Consider the following 16,658-nt stretch of genomic DNA (forward strand, 5'->3'; position numbering starts at 1 on the left):
AAATGTAACTTGGAATGGAATGGCGTTCCTTCTCAGATGATGTCAGTTTTACGGCTTGGGTTTGAATATCCTTAACCACTCTCCTCCAGCCGAGAGATGTTGAGGAGGTGCGCTGAAATAAAACCCTGCCCTCTATTCAATATTCCGTTTCACTTGGAAAAACGTCACAGCACTGAAATAAAATCAGTTGCGGTTCACTGTGACTTTAACATTGATTTTATTACAAAAGTGTCAATTGGTGTAACAATCAAGTAAAAGTCTCTTATTCTCACAAAGGTGGCATTTATTTAATCAATATACAGTCAAAGCAGTAATATTGTGAGATATTATTTAGAATTTGAAATAACGGTTTTCTATTTTAATGTATTATAAAATGTAATTTATTCCAGTGATGGCAAAGCTGAATTTACTCCAGTCTCCAGTGTCACATGATCCTTCAGAAATTATTCTAATATGCTGATTTGCTGCTCAAGAAACATTTCTTAATACTATCAATGTTAAAAACTTTTTTCCTTTTGTGGAAACCAAAATACATTTTTTGAGGATTCTTTGATGAACAGAAAGTTCAAAGAACAGAATTTATTTGAAATAGATTATTTTTGTAACAATGTTTACATTTAATTTAAAATGTAATAAGCAATGTAATAAAAAAAAATATCTTACTTGCATCTTCAATAACCATGAATGTACGCAACATCATATTTTCAAATATATATGTATTTATTAAAAAGATCAAGACTAGCAACAACTGATTAAGAAAAACAACATAAACCAGCCTGGACATGCTGGTCTAAGCCAGGGGTTTTCAAACTGGGGTCCGGGGACCCCCAGGGGTCCTCCAGAAGGTTCAAAGGGGTCCCCAGAAAATTTCAGCGAATAAAAAGACAAAGCAAAAATGAATAAATTCGACTGAATATTCTAACTGTTTCATTTCTAAATGTTTCTCTCCTTTCTTGTTCGTAAACAATATGTTGTATTTATAATGTCACCCTTACTATTTATCTAACAGTTTAAATGTTTTTTGTACATAAATATAGATGGATTTTAGGAAGGGGGTTCATCATATTTGGGGGTCCTTGGCATCATAAAGTTTGAAAACCCCTGGTCTAAGCTACTCACTTCAATAGGACAAATTGAGGAAAGCTAATATTGAGAAATTATTGAAACAGAAATTTCAATGTATACATTTTTCCTATTGCACATGGTAGAATTTTTTTGTCTGTGAGAAATCAGAAATGTCATTCATAACTTGAGAGATGCATTGCATTGCAGACACTCACTCTTCCCGATATTCCTTTTATCTGTTTGGCACTGAGGGGCTCAAAGTCCACGCTGATATAACCCTCCATGGCTGTCAGCAGCTTCTTAGTGGTGCAGTTTGTGGAGTTTGCCTGCTCCCACCAGTTCCCCTGATACCATCCTGGGATGATCCACTGGTACTTACTGCCATACATGTTCAGGTTATAAGCCTGGAGCACACACACACAAGATCAGGGACTCAACAGTCATCTCATTTCAAACAAAAAAAGAACTGTTAAGCTTTTCTGTGGAAAATGTACTGTTAAATTAAAGAAATCCAATCCAAAATGCCCTTTGCAGTAAGTCTGAGGCTGGCGGTGCATGTTATGGTGACTAAGTTTGGCTAACTTACACAGCAGAAGACCTTAGCGGCCAGATTCTCATCAAACTGACCGATGATGATCCGAACATCATTATCCTACAGAGAGGGGACAGAGAACAGAATTAAAAGGGTAGTTAAAGGTTCAGCCAAAATTACATACTGTATATTTCACCATTATTTTCAAATCTTATTATTATTTAGACATTAAAGGATTAGTTGAAATTTCCGTCATTAATTACTCACCTTCATGTCGTTCCAAACCCATGAGACCTTCGTTCATCTTCAGAACACAAATTAAGATATTTTTGATGAAATCCAAGAGCTTTCGGTCCCCCCATAGACTGCAACGCCAACGCCATTACCACTTTCAAGGCCCAGAAAGGTAGTAAAGACATTGTTAAAATAGTCCATGTGACTACAGTGGTTCAACTTTATTGTTATGAAGCGATACCTTTCTGGGCCTTTACAGTGGTTATGACATTGCTGTATATGAGGGGTCAGAAAGCTCTCTGATTTCATCAAAAATATCTTAATTTGCATTCCGAAGATGAACGAAAGTCTTACGGGTTTGGAATGACATGAGGGTAAGTATTTAATGACATAATTTTCATTTTTGGGTAAACTAACCCTTTAAAGGCTAAATCATAATAAGATTCAAATATAACAGATATAATGGTGAAATGTACAGTATATCACAGTTAAAACAATCCTAAGTGTGCTGGTAACCACAAAGCTGTATCCTTAACCCAGGAACTATTCCACAATAACTACATGAAATAAAATGCACAAAAATAAACATAAAACAATATAAAAAATAGACAAATAAAAGCAACCACTTCTGAAATTACAGGTTAAGTGTTGAATATCTGCACAACTAGAAGCACCAAACAGTACTGCATTGTTCGACTGATTTCAAACACTCTTCCCATCTGTCATTGTCTGAAAAACAGGTAGTCTGGCCCCACTCGTGCTATTGGTTGAAATGTTATTAGGTCACTCACAATTGGGCCTCTCAAACAAACAGATTGCAAATACATTTGGAGAATAAATGATACATTTTGCGTTCAAGGAAAAGTGGCTAAAAGGTGTATGGAAATCAACAAATTTCAAATCCAGCTTGGTCAAATTCCCAATATCAATCTCTTCCATATTGTTTTTGTCTGTTCTTTCACTGTCTCTATTAATAAAATAAAAAGGCAAGCAGGCTTTTCATGTAGCTTTGCTAGGTTAGACATAAAGACCAAATGTATTAAAAGCACAATAGTGTATCTATTCACAATATCTGTCTCTATAACCAGCGTTCGTGTTGCATGATTGAGTCTGTAAATAATTCAGCATTGTGTTTCCACCTCCTTCAGTTCTGTATCATGTAACGGTGGTGACCCCCAAAACAACAATTCACAACTCAGTGTTCAAATAAATTGTTTTTGGTTTTTTACTCAAACTTGTTCGGGCGCCAGGCAGGTATAGGCCTGCCACCAAAAAACACAGGATAGTTTTAAATAACCACCCGTTACATTCAATAAACTCAAAATATTCAGTCTTTTGTTTTTCCAAGTTTTTACTCAAATGGGTTTACATAAAACACCCACCACAAATAAGAAAAACCCTTTAAACTTAGTTTGATAAATATGAACAATACAGTCATAAACAAAAAAAAACATCAACAACAAAATATATATAACTCATAAGGAACAAACAAAACAAAACAAAGACCAGATGAACAATTTCAGACCCCACTATTTATTCTCTTGGTTAGTGGTTTGCATTTAGACGTCACAGTTCATTCACATGCAATGTATTCACATGTCCATTTTAAACCCAAATTTGTCCATAAACAAAAACACTAATGAAAAAGTAGTTTCGTAGAAAGGGTAATAGAATCACCACCACAAAAAAATAAAAATAAACCAACAATAGACTCAATCTGTATATGTTTGTGTATGTGTGCGTGTATGTATGTGTGTGCGTGTGGGTGTGTGTGGGTGTGTCGGAGAGAGAGCGCGTCAGTGCTCGATTGTTTGGGGAAATGAAAGGATTTTCGTCACTGACCCAAGTGCAGCTGATCACAGGGCTATTGAAGAGTGTCTAGGGACCGTAGTGGACTCAACGATGATCCTGGATACAACCAGCGTTCCCATTTGGATGGCTTAGCGATGCTTAGACGTGAAGGTAACTTTGCGCCAGTTCACAAGCTCGTGTAGCAGATCTGGAAACGTCCGGCCGACAGGAACACGAGCCACACTCCCCACGGTACCGGACTCGACTTCTCTCCCACCACTCACAAGTCAACTGTGTTCACTTGTGACGTCTCTTCCCCCTCCGGTGTGTGCGCTCCACCCTTATATTCACTTCCCTCCTTAATTGATATGCACACCTCCCTTTTACCGTTCGTGCAATGAAAGTGAAAGTAAAGAAGTGGCATCCGGATTTTTCCGTTCTGCCACACTCTCCCCTCCTTGAGAAGACAACGCATAGTTGTGAATTTTAAAATCCCAGGAAATCTTCATCCTCATCCGAGGTCTCATGGAAGAGTTCCCGGAGGTTCTCCAGAGTACGTTCTTCAATTTCTTTTGCAGTAGGGAAACAAGGTTTCATATTGCATACATGCACCGTGCGCACGTCTTCTCCTGTGGTTTCCAGCGCAACTTGATAGTTGAGAGGCCCCAACTGTTGAATTATCCGATATGGTCCCTTCCATTTTGGTGCCAGCTTAGCACTAAAATTACGTTGTGAACTAGATTGAGGGAAGTTTCTTACCCATATGCGATCTTTCTCCTGGAAGGAGACATCTCTTCTGTTTTTGTTATAACTTCTCAACTGTCTCGTTTGAGCTCTTTTGCAGTTTTCTGCTGCCTTTCTCTGTAGCTGGGACAACTGATGAACAACATCATATGAAGGACCAGAGGGAGAAAGGTGGTGTCCATGCAACAACTTGTCCACCGGACTCTGAAGTTTTCTGCCCAGATGGAGCTCAGCAGGCGTCATTCCAATTGTTTCCTGAACTGCAGTATTGAGTGCAAAACGAAACTCGGGAAGGTAGAGGTCCCAACCTTTGTGATTCTCTTCTATGAAGGAAGCTATCATACATTTCAGAGTACGGTTGACTCTTTCGGTCATATTCGTTTGCGGATGGTAAGCAGTGGTTAATTTGTGTGTGACATTCCACTTCGCACACAATTCCGTGAATACTGCAGAGACAAATTGGGTTCCTCTGTCAGACAAGATGTAATCAGGCACACCCCAACGAGTCAGCACTTCTCTTCGCCAGATTTCAGCAATCGTCTTAGCAGTGGCTTGCCGCATAGGAAATAGCTCGACCCATCGAGAAAAATAGTCAACAAAGACGAGTAAGTACTCCTGTTGTTTGGTGCTTTTAGGCAGTGGGCCCATTATATCTACTCCCAGCATTTCATTGGGTCGTGATGTAGTGATTGGTTGAAGTTTTCCTGCCATTTTTTTGTTATCACTCTTGAGAGTTTGACACTTTACACACCTCTTAACATGTTTTTTGACATCCGTCCACATGCCAGACCAGTAGGCAACGTCTTGTACTCTTTTATACGTCTTGAAAATTCCAAGATGTCCACTCATGGGATTGGAATGGTAGTACTGGAGAATGTTGGGTACAAGGCTGCTGGGAATGACAACACGGTAATGGACTCGGCCATCGCTCAGGTGAGTGGTGTGATACAATTTGTCTTCCAATACTGCATATTGTTCCTTCTCAGTGAGTTCATTCTTTGCTAATGCCTGAAATATTTTTCCAATTTCAGGATCCTGATGTTGTTCTTCCCAGATGCTTTCAGGGGTGATAGGAAACTCTGACTCCTCTTTCTGATTGGTGTACACACTACACCCAGGTAGGTAGTTCATTCGTGAAAGAGCATCAGGTGCTACATTCAACTTCCCTTTCCTGTACTCCATCACAAAGTCATATCTTTGTAGCCGAAGAGCCCATCTGATGAGTCGACTGGTTGTTTTTGTGGAACTCATCACCCATTGCAACGAGGAATGGTCGGTAATTACTGTGAACAGTCGAGGTTCTAAGTAATGCTGCCATTTATCCAGAGCCCATACCACTGCAAGACATTCCTTTTCGGTGGTAGCATAGTTTGTCTCAGCTTTATTTAGAGTCCTACTGGCGTAAGCGATCACTTCCTCACCACCTTGTTCTTTCCGCTGAGTTAACACAGCACCCAAGCCGGTGTCGCTTGCATCAGTGTACACTGTAAAGGGGAGTTGGAGATTCGGGTGTCCAAGGATAGGTGGTGAGGTAAGGCATGCTTTTAGATACTCAAAAGCTTGTTGGCATTTTGATGTCCACTGAAATGATTGTCCTTTCTTTTTTAGGGTGTTGAGAGGCTCAGCAATCCTAGAGAACTCTGGCACAAATCGATGGTACCATCCAGCCAACCCTAGGAAGCGCTGGACTTCTTTAAGATTACGTGGAACTGGATAGGTGCGGATTGCTTCCACCTTGCTTGGGTCAGCGGTAATCCCCTGTCTGTTCACTACGTGACCAAGGAAGTTGATCTCCTGAAGACAAAACTTGCATTTTTTTAGGTTTAATGTCAACCCAGCTGATTGCAACCGTTGGAGGATGGTCTGGATGTGAAGGAAATGCTGGGTCATAGACGGGGAGTAAACGATGATATCGTCAATATAGACGAAACATATGGTTCCAAGCAATTCTCTTAGGACTATCTCCATCAGCCTTTGAAAGGTTGCTGGGGCATTTTTCAGACCAAAAGGCATCACATTGAAATGGTACAGCCCCCCCGATGTGATGAAGGCGGTCTTCGGCTTGCTCTCAGGTTCCATGGGTACCTGCCAATATCCGCTGTTAAGGTCAAGAGTTGAAAAAATGGCTGCACCAGAAAGCGACTCCAGGATCTCTGTGATATTAGGAATTGGATATGCATCACTCTCGGTGAGGGCATTGACCTTTCTATAGTCAACACAGAACCTGAGACTTCCGTCTTTCTTGGGGACCAAGACAACTGGTGAGGCCCATGCTGAATAAGAGGGTTCTATGATGCCAGCTTTCAACATGTCTTCCATCTGTTCCTTTACTATGGCTTGCTTGGCAGGTGTGAGCCGATAGGGCCGTTGTTTAATGGGTACCGGATGACGAGTGTACAGGCAGTGCTGAAGAACTGTCGTACGTCCGGGTCGGCGGGTACACACTGTTTGATGGGACTCCAACAGGTGGCGTAGCTGAACTTCATCATTGTGAGGTAAAGTTGCTTCTCTCACTGCATTTGCAATTAAAACTTGATCCTCTGTGGTGGTAGTGTCTACATCTCGAGCTGCCCGTAGAGGTTGTGACGGAGGAACAGCACTTAGTAAGGAAAGATTCTGTTGGTACCCCTTGTATTTCCTTGGCTTTCTTTGGCATGGAACTCTACTTGTAGGTACACTCGCTTGTCCCAGTTGGAAGTAGTATTCCTCCTCCCGAGCACATTTGAATGAGTACTTCCTATCTGCGACATTAAGTTGGAGGCCACTCAGGAAAATGAAATCTAATCCCAACACTGCTACATAAGTCAGGGATGTGGACGTAAGGACTACAGCTCGCATAGAAGTATTTGTGTCATGAAGGTTAATCTGCACATTTATCCACCCAAGTGGAACTTCAGCCTCGCCGTTTGCTAGGTATAGAGGCCCTAAGGTCCAGGGATGGAGACTCTCTTGAGGGTTAAGATCCTTCCATAAACTCTCATGTATAAGAGTATAGCTAGCTCCAGTGTCCACAATAGCTTTACCTTTCCAGGGCCCAATGGTGATAGGGACTACTAGCTGTTGGGGTACTGTGACCTGTTTGTGGTCAATAACCTGGTTCGTTTTCAGACTGGACGTGATAGGCGATGCAGTTGTGGCTGAGACAGTGTTGTTGGAGGGTAACCCACCCGGTTTTGGATTTTGAGGAGGTCGTTTGTTGTGAGAGGGTTGAGGCTGCTGGGATGGCTGACTTGAAAGGGATGTAAAATAAGGACAGTTCCCTGGGGAATGGTGTCCTTTACACCGCCAGCACTGAACTTGGGACTTGTCCACAGAGCGATTAACAGGAGGTCGTGGTGCCATAGACGGTTGTTTAGGGTGTATGCCTCCATCATACCGGAGTTGCTGCTCGAAGTCCTTTTCAAATTGATGACCCAACTTCACCAATTCTTCCACTGTAGACACACGACTGCGGAGTTGACTGGCGAGGTGAGGTTTGATATTTTTTAAAATCATTTTTACAATTTCACATTCTGTTAATGTGCTCTTCCATCTTTTGCACAATGCTCGGTAGGAGAAGGCAAAATCTCTGATAGGTTCTCGTTCTCCTTGAGTCCTAGTCCTGACTCGCTCTGCCAACTCATCTTCATAGTCCTCTGACAGGAAAGCGGAGAGGAAAGCTGCTTCGAATTCAGTCCAGGAGAAAATGGAAGAGCGAGCAACTTCCCACCAGTCACGTGCAGTCCCGTGTAAGACGGTGCGAAAAGTAGCCAGAAGATCCACATCCGACAAAGGGTGTAATGCCAAAAAATCCTGACATCTAGTTAAATAACTTAAAGGATCTGCATCATCGGATGGCCTTCCAAATGTGGGGAATGTTAGTCGAAGATGATCACTTTTTGCTGCCGTAGCAATGGAAGATGTGGTGGTGTGCACTTCTGGGCTGGGTGGTGAGGAAAGGGAAACTGGTGTGGATAAGGATACCTCTTTTGGTTGATCCGTCATCTCTTTTCTTTCAGTTTCAAATTGTTTTGTCAGGTCTGATTGGAATTTTCGAGTGTTAGTGCTAAGCTCTGCCACTTCCTTTTTACATTGATGAAGTTCTTGGTAGAGTTCATCTTGACTAGTCTGCAGGTTCTTGCGCATGACTTTCAGATCCTTTTGAATTTCTACCTGAAGCTGTTCAACCAAGAAACGTACCTCAGATACAAGGGCAGTCTTTACATTTGTCAGTTCATCAGCAATCATAAGTTTGGTAGCTTTGGTCCACTGATCCATCTCGCTTTCCACATATTGTTTGTTTTTAGAGATGCACTCGAGTAACTGTTGCTGGTTGTCCGCCATCTTAGTTACCACATTGGAAAGATCTGTTGTATGTTGAGCAGCCTTGTCCTTTACCTCCTGGGTAAGTTGAATAATTGCACTCCCCTGTTTTTGGCTAGACCCCTTTAAGAAGTCCAAATCTCCTTTTACCTGTTGGGTAAGGTGTTGTATCCCTCTGCCAGGTGTGGGAAGTTCACGAGGTAAATCCTGCAAATCCTGTTGTCCCACAGAAGATGGTGGAGAAGATTCAGGTGATGAGCAAAGCTGCATATGGTCTGCGCTGGGAGGTTCCCAAGTGAGGGTTTGTACTGGAGTGCTAACAGTCAAGGGGGAAGTGGCAAACCGCACACTGGTTCCGGTGGGGTCAGTTTGGGGCATAATAGGGGTGTAAGGGAAAAGGGTGATGGGGGCTGTTGCTGTCCACATGGGAGTTTCCACTTCAGGGACATCAATATCCACACAAATGGATGGAGATGGGGAAGGTGTGGAAGTCATGTTGATGGAAGTGTGAACTGTGTGTAAAATAAAAAAAATCAGTAAATGGATAACTGGGTCTTTTTTTAGGGGAAAAATAAACTGGGGCAAAATAACAAACCAGGGCAAAATAAACTACAATGTTCAAAAGGGGCAAAATAATAAACTACAAGGTTAAATAAACAGTTCCAACAACTTTTTTGAAATAACCCTTATGTAATTTCTTCAGAAGTTACACACTTGCCAATTTGCTCACACAATTGTTTCACCAAAAAGAGAAAAAAAACTTCAGTAATTTAACTTGATATAACAAGGATAACTCCTCACAGTTCAGTCAAACTATACGTCAGGCATTTGGGGACGTGTGTCATATACAATTTCCCCACAAATGAAAATTAAATGACAAAAATCCCAAATCACAATAAACAGTTTTTTTTTTTTTTTTTTTTTTTTTTAAACAATGAAATCAAAAGACATAAATCCCAACAAAGAGCAGTATTTCAGTTCAAACACAATCTCAGTGTTGTATTATTTGTAGTTAAAAGAAAAAACAATTTTTTTTTTTTTTTTTCAGACCAAGTTTAAATCATGATTCAGTTCAAGGTTCATAGTTCATGTTTCACATTCAGAATTCTTGATTTTTAATTCAAGTTTCACAGTTCAAGTTTCACAGTTCAAGTTTCACAGTTCAAGTTTCACAGTTCAAGTTTCACAGTTCAAGTTTCACAGTTCAAGTCCCTGTTCGGGCGCCACTCTGTAACGGTGGTGACCCCCAAAACAACAATTCACAACTCAGTGTTCAAATAAATTGTTTTTGGTTTTTTACTCAAACTTGTTCGGGCGCCAGGCAGGTATAGGCCTGCCACCAAAAAACACAGGATAGTTTTAAATAACCACCCGTTACATTCAATAAACTCAAAATATTCAGTCTTTTGTTTTTCCAAGTTTTTACTCAAATGGGTTTACATAAAACACCCACCACAAATAAGAAAAACCCTTTAAACTTAGTTTGATAAATATGAACAATACAGTCATAAACAAAAAAAAACATCAACAACAAAATATATATAACTCATAAGGAACAAACAAAACAAAACAAAGACCAGATGAACAATTTCAGACCCCACTATTTATTCTCTTGGTTAGTGGTTTGCATTTAGACGTCACAGTTCATTCACATGCAATGTATTCACATGTCCATTTTAAACCCAAATTTGTCCATAAACAAAAACACTAATGAAAAAGTAGTTTCGTAGAAAGGGTAATAGAATCACCACCACAAAAAAATAAAAATAAACCAACAATAGACTCAATCTGTATATGTTTGTGTATGTGTGCGTGTATGTATGTGTGTGCGTGTGGGTGTGTGTGGGTGTGTCGGAGAGAGAGCGCGTCAGTGCTCGATTGTTTGGGGAAATGAAAGGATTTTCGTCACTGACCCAAGTGCAGCTGATCACAGGGCTATTGAAGAGTGTCTAGGGACCGTAGTGGACTCAACGATGATCCTGGATACAACCAGCGTTCCCATTTGGATGGCTTAGCGATGCTTAGACGTGAAGGTAACTTTGCGCCAGTTCACAAGCTCGTGTAGCAGATCTGGAAACGTCCGGCCGACAGGAACACGAGCCACACTCCCCACGGTACCGGACTCGACTTCTCTCCCACCACTCACAAGTCAACTGTGTTCACTTGTGACGTCTCTTCCCCCTCCGGTGTGTGCGCTCCACCCTTATATTCACTTCCCTCCTTAATTGATATGCACACCTCCCTTTTACCGTTCGTGCAATGAAAGTGAAAGTAAAGAAGTGGCATCCGGATTTTTCCGTTCTGCCACAATCATGAAGATCAATCCATCGCTAGAGCAGGATCTCTATGCAAAGGACCACTGAGACCATGAAGCCAAGACTGAATCCATGAAAATGCTCTGTACGCACCTGTCATGTGCTAAAGGCTATGCTAATACTTCAATATATAAACCTGCATATTCTTGAGGTTATTAAGTACCTTTTTTCTCATTCTGTGCATCAGGATCTAATAAAATCCCTCTCTACCCTCTTAATTGCCCTTGATTCTAGCAAATGCCAATGAAAATTTCAGGTGGAAGTCAGACAGCCTTGTTTGAGGGTCGCCGCAGCCCCATCCATCAAAAGATGTGTCACAGCTGCCAGGATATTGAAATGCCCACCAGCGACTTTAAGAATCATCTCTGAATCCATTTTTTAGTTTTTTCCTCTCGGGATGTTATCCTCAAGCAGGAGGCTACGGGAGCTGCTAATGAGCTGCTCAAGATGAAAACTATCATGTTCAAGCAGAAGAGAAAAAATAATGACTCCGGTGGGTGGGCTAGCGACAGCTCTGAAAAAAGTAGCGTTTACAGGTAAAATCACAGCGGATGCATTAAAACTGATCCCAGACCTGCTCTAAACTCGACTATAGTGACATAAATGCCGTTCGCAATGGGACCGCATTCAAACGCTGTTTGAAAGTGAATGTGTGGCTTGTGGGAAACGGTTTCCTTGAGACTGTCTCATTTGCCACAAAACCACCCTCTGCAGTGGTGCCAAAGAACATGCTGAGATTTTGGAGCTATTGTGTGAAATACTCCCGCATCCCTTTTCAGGGCCGACTGCTTGGGTCAGGCGCTTCTTGCTTCACAATCAGCAGCCGTTACAAAGCCTGCTGCCGCTCCCGACGGCGTGGGCACTTAACCTGAATCCCTCCAGCTGTGTAAGTGGCTCCAGCTGTCCTGGAGTCCTGGCAGACACAAGCTTCTTCCACCCAGTCAAAAAGGAGGCTGGATCCATGCCAGGCTGCCCCAGGACATCAGTCACCACTCGCTTTGCTTTTATCAAGAGCATGGTTGCGAGACTTTCCCACATTTGCATAGCGAAGGGTAGCCCACCTAAAGCAGATAGGCGTTTCAAAAGTCTCAACATGTTTCTATATAATGTAACCCGGGTGACTGCCGTCCCAGACTCAATGTGTTTCAATGTGAAATATAATGTCAAATTTACAGAGGCGCTGTCAACTGGTGAAAAATCTGAGCGTGCAAAATTTAAAGAAACAGTTCTTCAGCAGTTCTTTGCCATTTGGGGAATTGCGATAATGGAGGTACTAAGTCAGGAAGGTAATAGAAGTCATAATAGTTTCATGGTGAAAAAAAATGACTCAGCAAAAAAAGGTGGGAACAAACCTTTAGTTGGATATTGCAAAGTAAGAGAAGCAGCAGACAACAATGGAACAATGGCTATTCATATCATACACAGACCCAAATAAATGTATCATGGCATTCCTGCCACTGTATTTGTTTATGATAATGACTAAAAAACATTTCAGTATTATCTTAAAGAATCATCCAAAGCCATGCCCGTAATGGTTAAAACAATGACAACACAACTCATTAGCATATCATTGAATGTGAGTTGCGAGATGCGTTTCAGATCCGCCGCATCATGTTCGGCAGCGGCAGGTCTTAAAGTGACAGAATCATAATAAATCCGTTGCTTTGACCATTAATGCTAATCAAAGAACAAAGGTAACAGAAAATTGTAGCTTTAATAAGAATTAATCTATATTTAATTCTATCATTTATGAAGTGAAGACTGTAAAGTTTTTGATAACTCAATTTCTGTATTTTTAGGTAGGAAGTCCACAGGTAAATATGACATTTATTATAAAGGGTTTATGTGAAGATTGTTTTAAGTTCACTTAGAAAACTTAAACGTTTTTTTAAAGCTTAATAAATGTTGAAATTGATAGTTTTCAGTTATACTGTAATGTTGAATGTCTATAATTAATGTTTTTTTTTTTTAATCTATAAAAAAAGAAACAGCATTTTTTAAAATACATAAATGGCACCGTTTTCTCAGGGGGAATAAACTGTCTTATTAAATTTCATAATTTCTCTTATTTTTGTCTTTCTTTCAGTACAAACATTGTTAAAATCAGACACATGTTTTATTTGTTATTTATTTATATTTTCATTTTAAGCACAAAATGTTACAACGCTATATTTATGCTCAAAACAAGCTTTTTTTTTTTGTCAATTAAAAAATAAAATAAAATAAATGGTATTTGATAATAGGACTGGGAATTGCCCAAAGCTGAATTTGAACTCTGGTGACTTCCATACAAGCGAGTGGAGTAATAATTTCCAGTAATTCAACACATAAAGTTACATCTAAGAAATCCATTTAAAATCCATTTATAAACATCGTGGGCTGTGAGCTATTCATGTTTTCTCAGTGAGGCCTGTAAGCGTCCTTACCTTCAGTTTCTTCACATTCACACAGGGATCATTAGAGAAACTCTCAGTGTCTGCAATCTGGATGTCTGCCTTCTCCAGCTCATTGGTCAAATCATTCCGCACCTGTCAGAGGGGGAGAATGAGTGAGAGAGGGAACTAGAAATGAAAGAGAACTGAATGAAAGCAGGGTTTGTGGATGGTGAACCACCCAGAAAAGTACCCAATCAAAGGCAGCACTCCCTTCCTCCGATACATGTCTCAATTCACTCTAATCTCCTGCCGATCTGACGCTCCCCCTGCATCCCAATCATCCTGGAGCTTCCGTGGAAATCTTTCCTCCAAGGGTCCCACTGGGCTTTGGATAAAACATGACTCCAACCAGCTCTGCTCCCCACAGACTTCATCCATCCTTGTCCATGCATGCTTTTGAAAAATGGACCAGTCCCTTGCATATAAAGTCTCAATACCTTCCGCCCTCCACAAAGATTGATGGCGTGAGAATCAAAGCATGTACTGTGCTATATTGAGCGCCGGTGTATTGTGTAACACAAAGGGTGTTAAGAAAGGGATTTTTCCATACACTCAAAACCACTTACTGCAAAAATTCCAACCTGTCAACAAGATGTGGGTCACCCAAAAATACACTCACACAAACAAGGGCTGTAACCAGAGTACGCTTTGCTGTAAAAGGTCAAAAGTACTGAACGGTACAGGGTAAAACTCTTAGGCTGCTTCCCAATTCGCCTAATTATACTACTTCCTAAAAGTATGTACTCTTTTTGTGAAGAAAAAGTACATACTTTTGAGTGTGTAGCAGAAGAGTATGCAAGCTTTGGGACATACTTCGTCATCTTTAACGGACTCTGTTACGTGCGTCCTGTCACCGTTTAAACTGCCCTGTCAATCATCGTCACAGTTCAAATCCCCCACTTTCAATTTAATTTCCTACCGTATCGGAGAGAAATGTAGTTGCTCGTTGATCTGCCTTTCGTGGGTCTTTAATGCAGAGACTCCTCTCATGTGTTTGCAAAGTTAATGGCCAAACGTATCATTACAAAAGTTCTCAATGCTGCTGAAGGAGAAATATAATGTGGATAATATTGAATAAATATCTTTTCGTCAGGTTAAATACTGATAATTGCTCACTCAAACCAATTTATCTAATCCTCTCCACTTAACCGTCAGACTCGCGTAACCGTCATGTTTGTAGTTTTTTAAACACTTTTTATCCGCGTTTGTAGTTCTAATTGAATCCTCGTCCATCTCGCAATGGGTTGTGGGCAATATCAGCCGTTAGAGTGCGCATCGATCTGCACTTCGGATTCTGACCGGAAATAGTAAACCATCCGGGAATCTTTGGAATACTTTTTTCAACATACTAAGATTTGGGACATACTAATTCTTTTTTCAAATACTATTTAGTACGGATAGTATGCGAATTGGGACGCAGCATTAGAGAAGCTTCCTCTTTAAACTTATTATCTTAAATACAGTCATACATATTAAGACAGACATTTTTGTCTGTTGATTCATGGCTTTTTCCAGCATCTCACTCCATACGTGTTGTTTAAAAGATCTCAAGATCACTGAACCAGCCTAATTATTCAGAGATTGAACATTTGAATAGTCAACCCGCCTACTAGTCCATTTTGAAAATACGCTACCATTCAAAATGAATACTTTTATTCAGCAAGGATACATTAAATTGATCAAAAGTGACACTAAAGACATTTACAATGCTACAAAAGTTATCCATTTCAAATAAATGTTGTTCTTCTGAACTTTTTATTCATCAAAGAATCCTGAAGCAAATGTTTCATGGTTTTCACAAAATTATTAAGCAGCTAATATGTAATATACAGATGTAAACCTGCTTAAACACTTTGTAAGATCTGTCGATCTGTCTCGGCTGACTACTTGTGATCAGTCGAGACGCCTGTTAAAACCAGGAGTAAACGGTGTCAGATTGTGACAGAAACCTGAACTCATTCTGCCAGACGTTACCTGAAAAGCCTGGCTGATCCACATTGTCTTGATTACTGATGCGTTGAGCATATTTGTAGCTTAATTCTGGCAGATCCTGGAAACCCCTTTCCACATGAGCAAGTGTGTGTGTGTTTTTTTGTGTGGGTGTATGCGTATGTGGATCTCGTGTGCATGTATATGCAATACACAAGTGTGTGCTTGTGTGTGAGCACAAGAGACCACCTGATTTAAGCAGGAGGAAAGCGAGACAGACAGACAGAGACGGGTGGGCACTGTAGTAAAGGAGCTCCAAAGGATTATGGGATTTGAGAGCTGTCCTAAAGCTGAGGAGAAATGAGCATGATGTGATGTGAAATACATAATGCATTTATGCACTGACCTGTCAAATGAACCCAGAGGAAAGCGGTAAACAGGAAGCCGCATGAATCAAGTAGAGAGACACAAGTGCACAATACTGGGTGTCAAGAAGCTCTGGAGGCTAATTTACCATAAACCCAACATTATTCTCCATCTCACCTAGATGCACAAACTGGGTATGCCCGGAATGCCCACAGTTTAAGATTTTCCAAAGAGACCGCAGCTCAGATTTCATCACAACCTATTTATAATTTATTTACCCCCTGTGGTGAAAATCAAGTTTTAATGTTGTTTATATGTCTACGTGGTGTTTTTAATATGCTTTAACATAGATTCCACATTTGACCACTCCAGACACGTTGGCGAGCCCGCCACCTTACAGTGGTCAACATGTCGTCACTCACAGTAAGAATCAAAGCAAAGATGCCACAACATTGCGCAGTTTCTCAGTGTGAAACCGCCGATATTTAAATTCCAGAAGAAATGTGTTTTTGTATGTATTAACTCAATATTACATGTTTTTACTATGGTACTTTTAATCTTTTTACTTTTCGCATCGGCGACAGGGGGTTTCACACTGCATGACTGTACAAGAGGAAGAATCGCAGACAGCTCAGTCCCGTCCTCAAACTACGTTTCACAACCAAACACACGCAAGAATGACAAGGAAATAAGTGACAAGGCTGTGTGAACTCTGCATTAGTACAAAATACATTACCACCAATCACGTCAACGTGCGGGTGGGTGGGCTTTAGCAAATCATTAACTATAACAGGGGAGGCTCAAGAGAAGCCAGGTTATCCCGGCATATTTTCTTCTGTTGATATGAAAAATTGGATACATTTAGCAATATAGGAGGTTAATTATTTATATGATGTATATCACGATGTTATGACGAACTATATGGGCCCTATTTTACCCATCTGA

The 16,658-nt window shown here is 40.7% G+C and overlaps 1 protein-coding gene across 1 annotated transcript in view; it reads right to left on the reverse strand.

The window, feature by feature from the left end:
* Positions 1-16,658, reverse strand: part of gabbr2 (gamma-aminobutyric acid (GABA) B receptor, 2) — a gene marked incomplete at its 5' end in the record, with an annotated part of 280,013 nt that overhangs the window by 80,109 nt on the left and 183,246 nt on the right. Inside the window, 3 exons of the mRNA XM_079830006.1 lie at positions 1,281-1,469; positions 1,652-1,717; positions 13,410-13,511. Coding sequence (XP_079686132.1) covers positions 1,281-1,469; positions 1,652-1,717; positions 13,410-13,511 — 357 coding nt within the window. The remainder of the gene's footprint in view (positions 1-1,280; positions 1,470-1,651; positions 1,718-13,409; positions 13,512-16,658) is intronic.

Source organism: Gobio gobio (genome assembly GCF_949357685.1).
Source record: "Gobio gobio genome assembly, chromosome: 11".
In the NCBI taxonomy this organism is placed as follows: Eukaryota; Metazoa; Chordata; class Actinopteri; order Cypriniformes; family Gobionidae; genus Gobio; species Gobio gobio.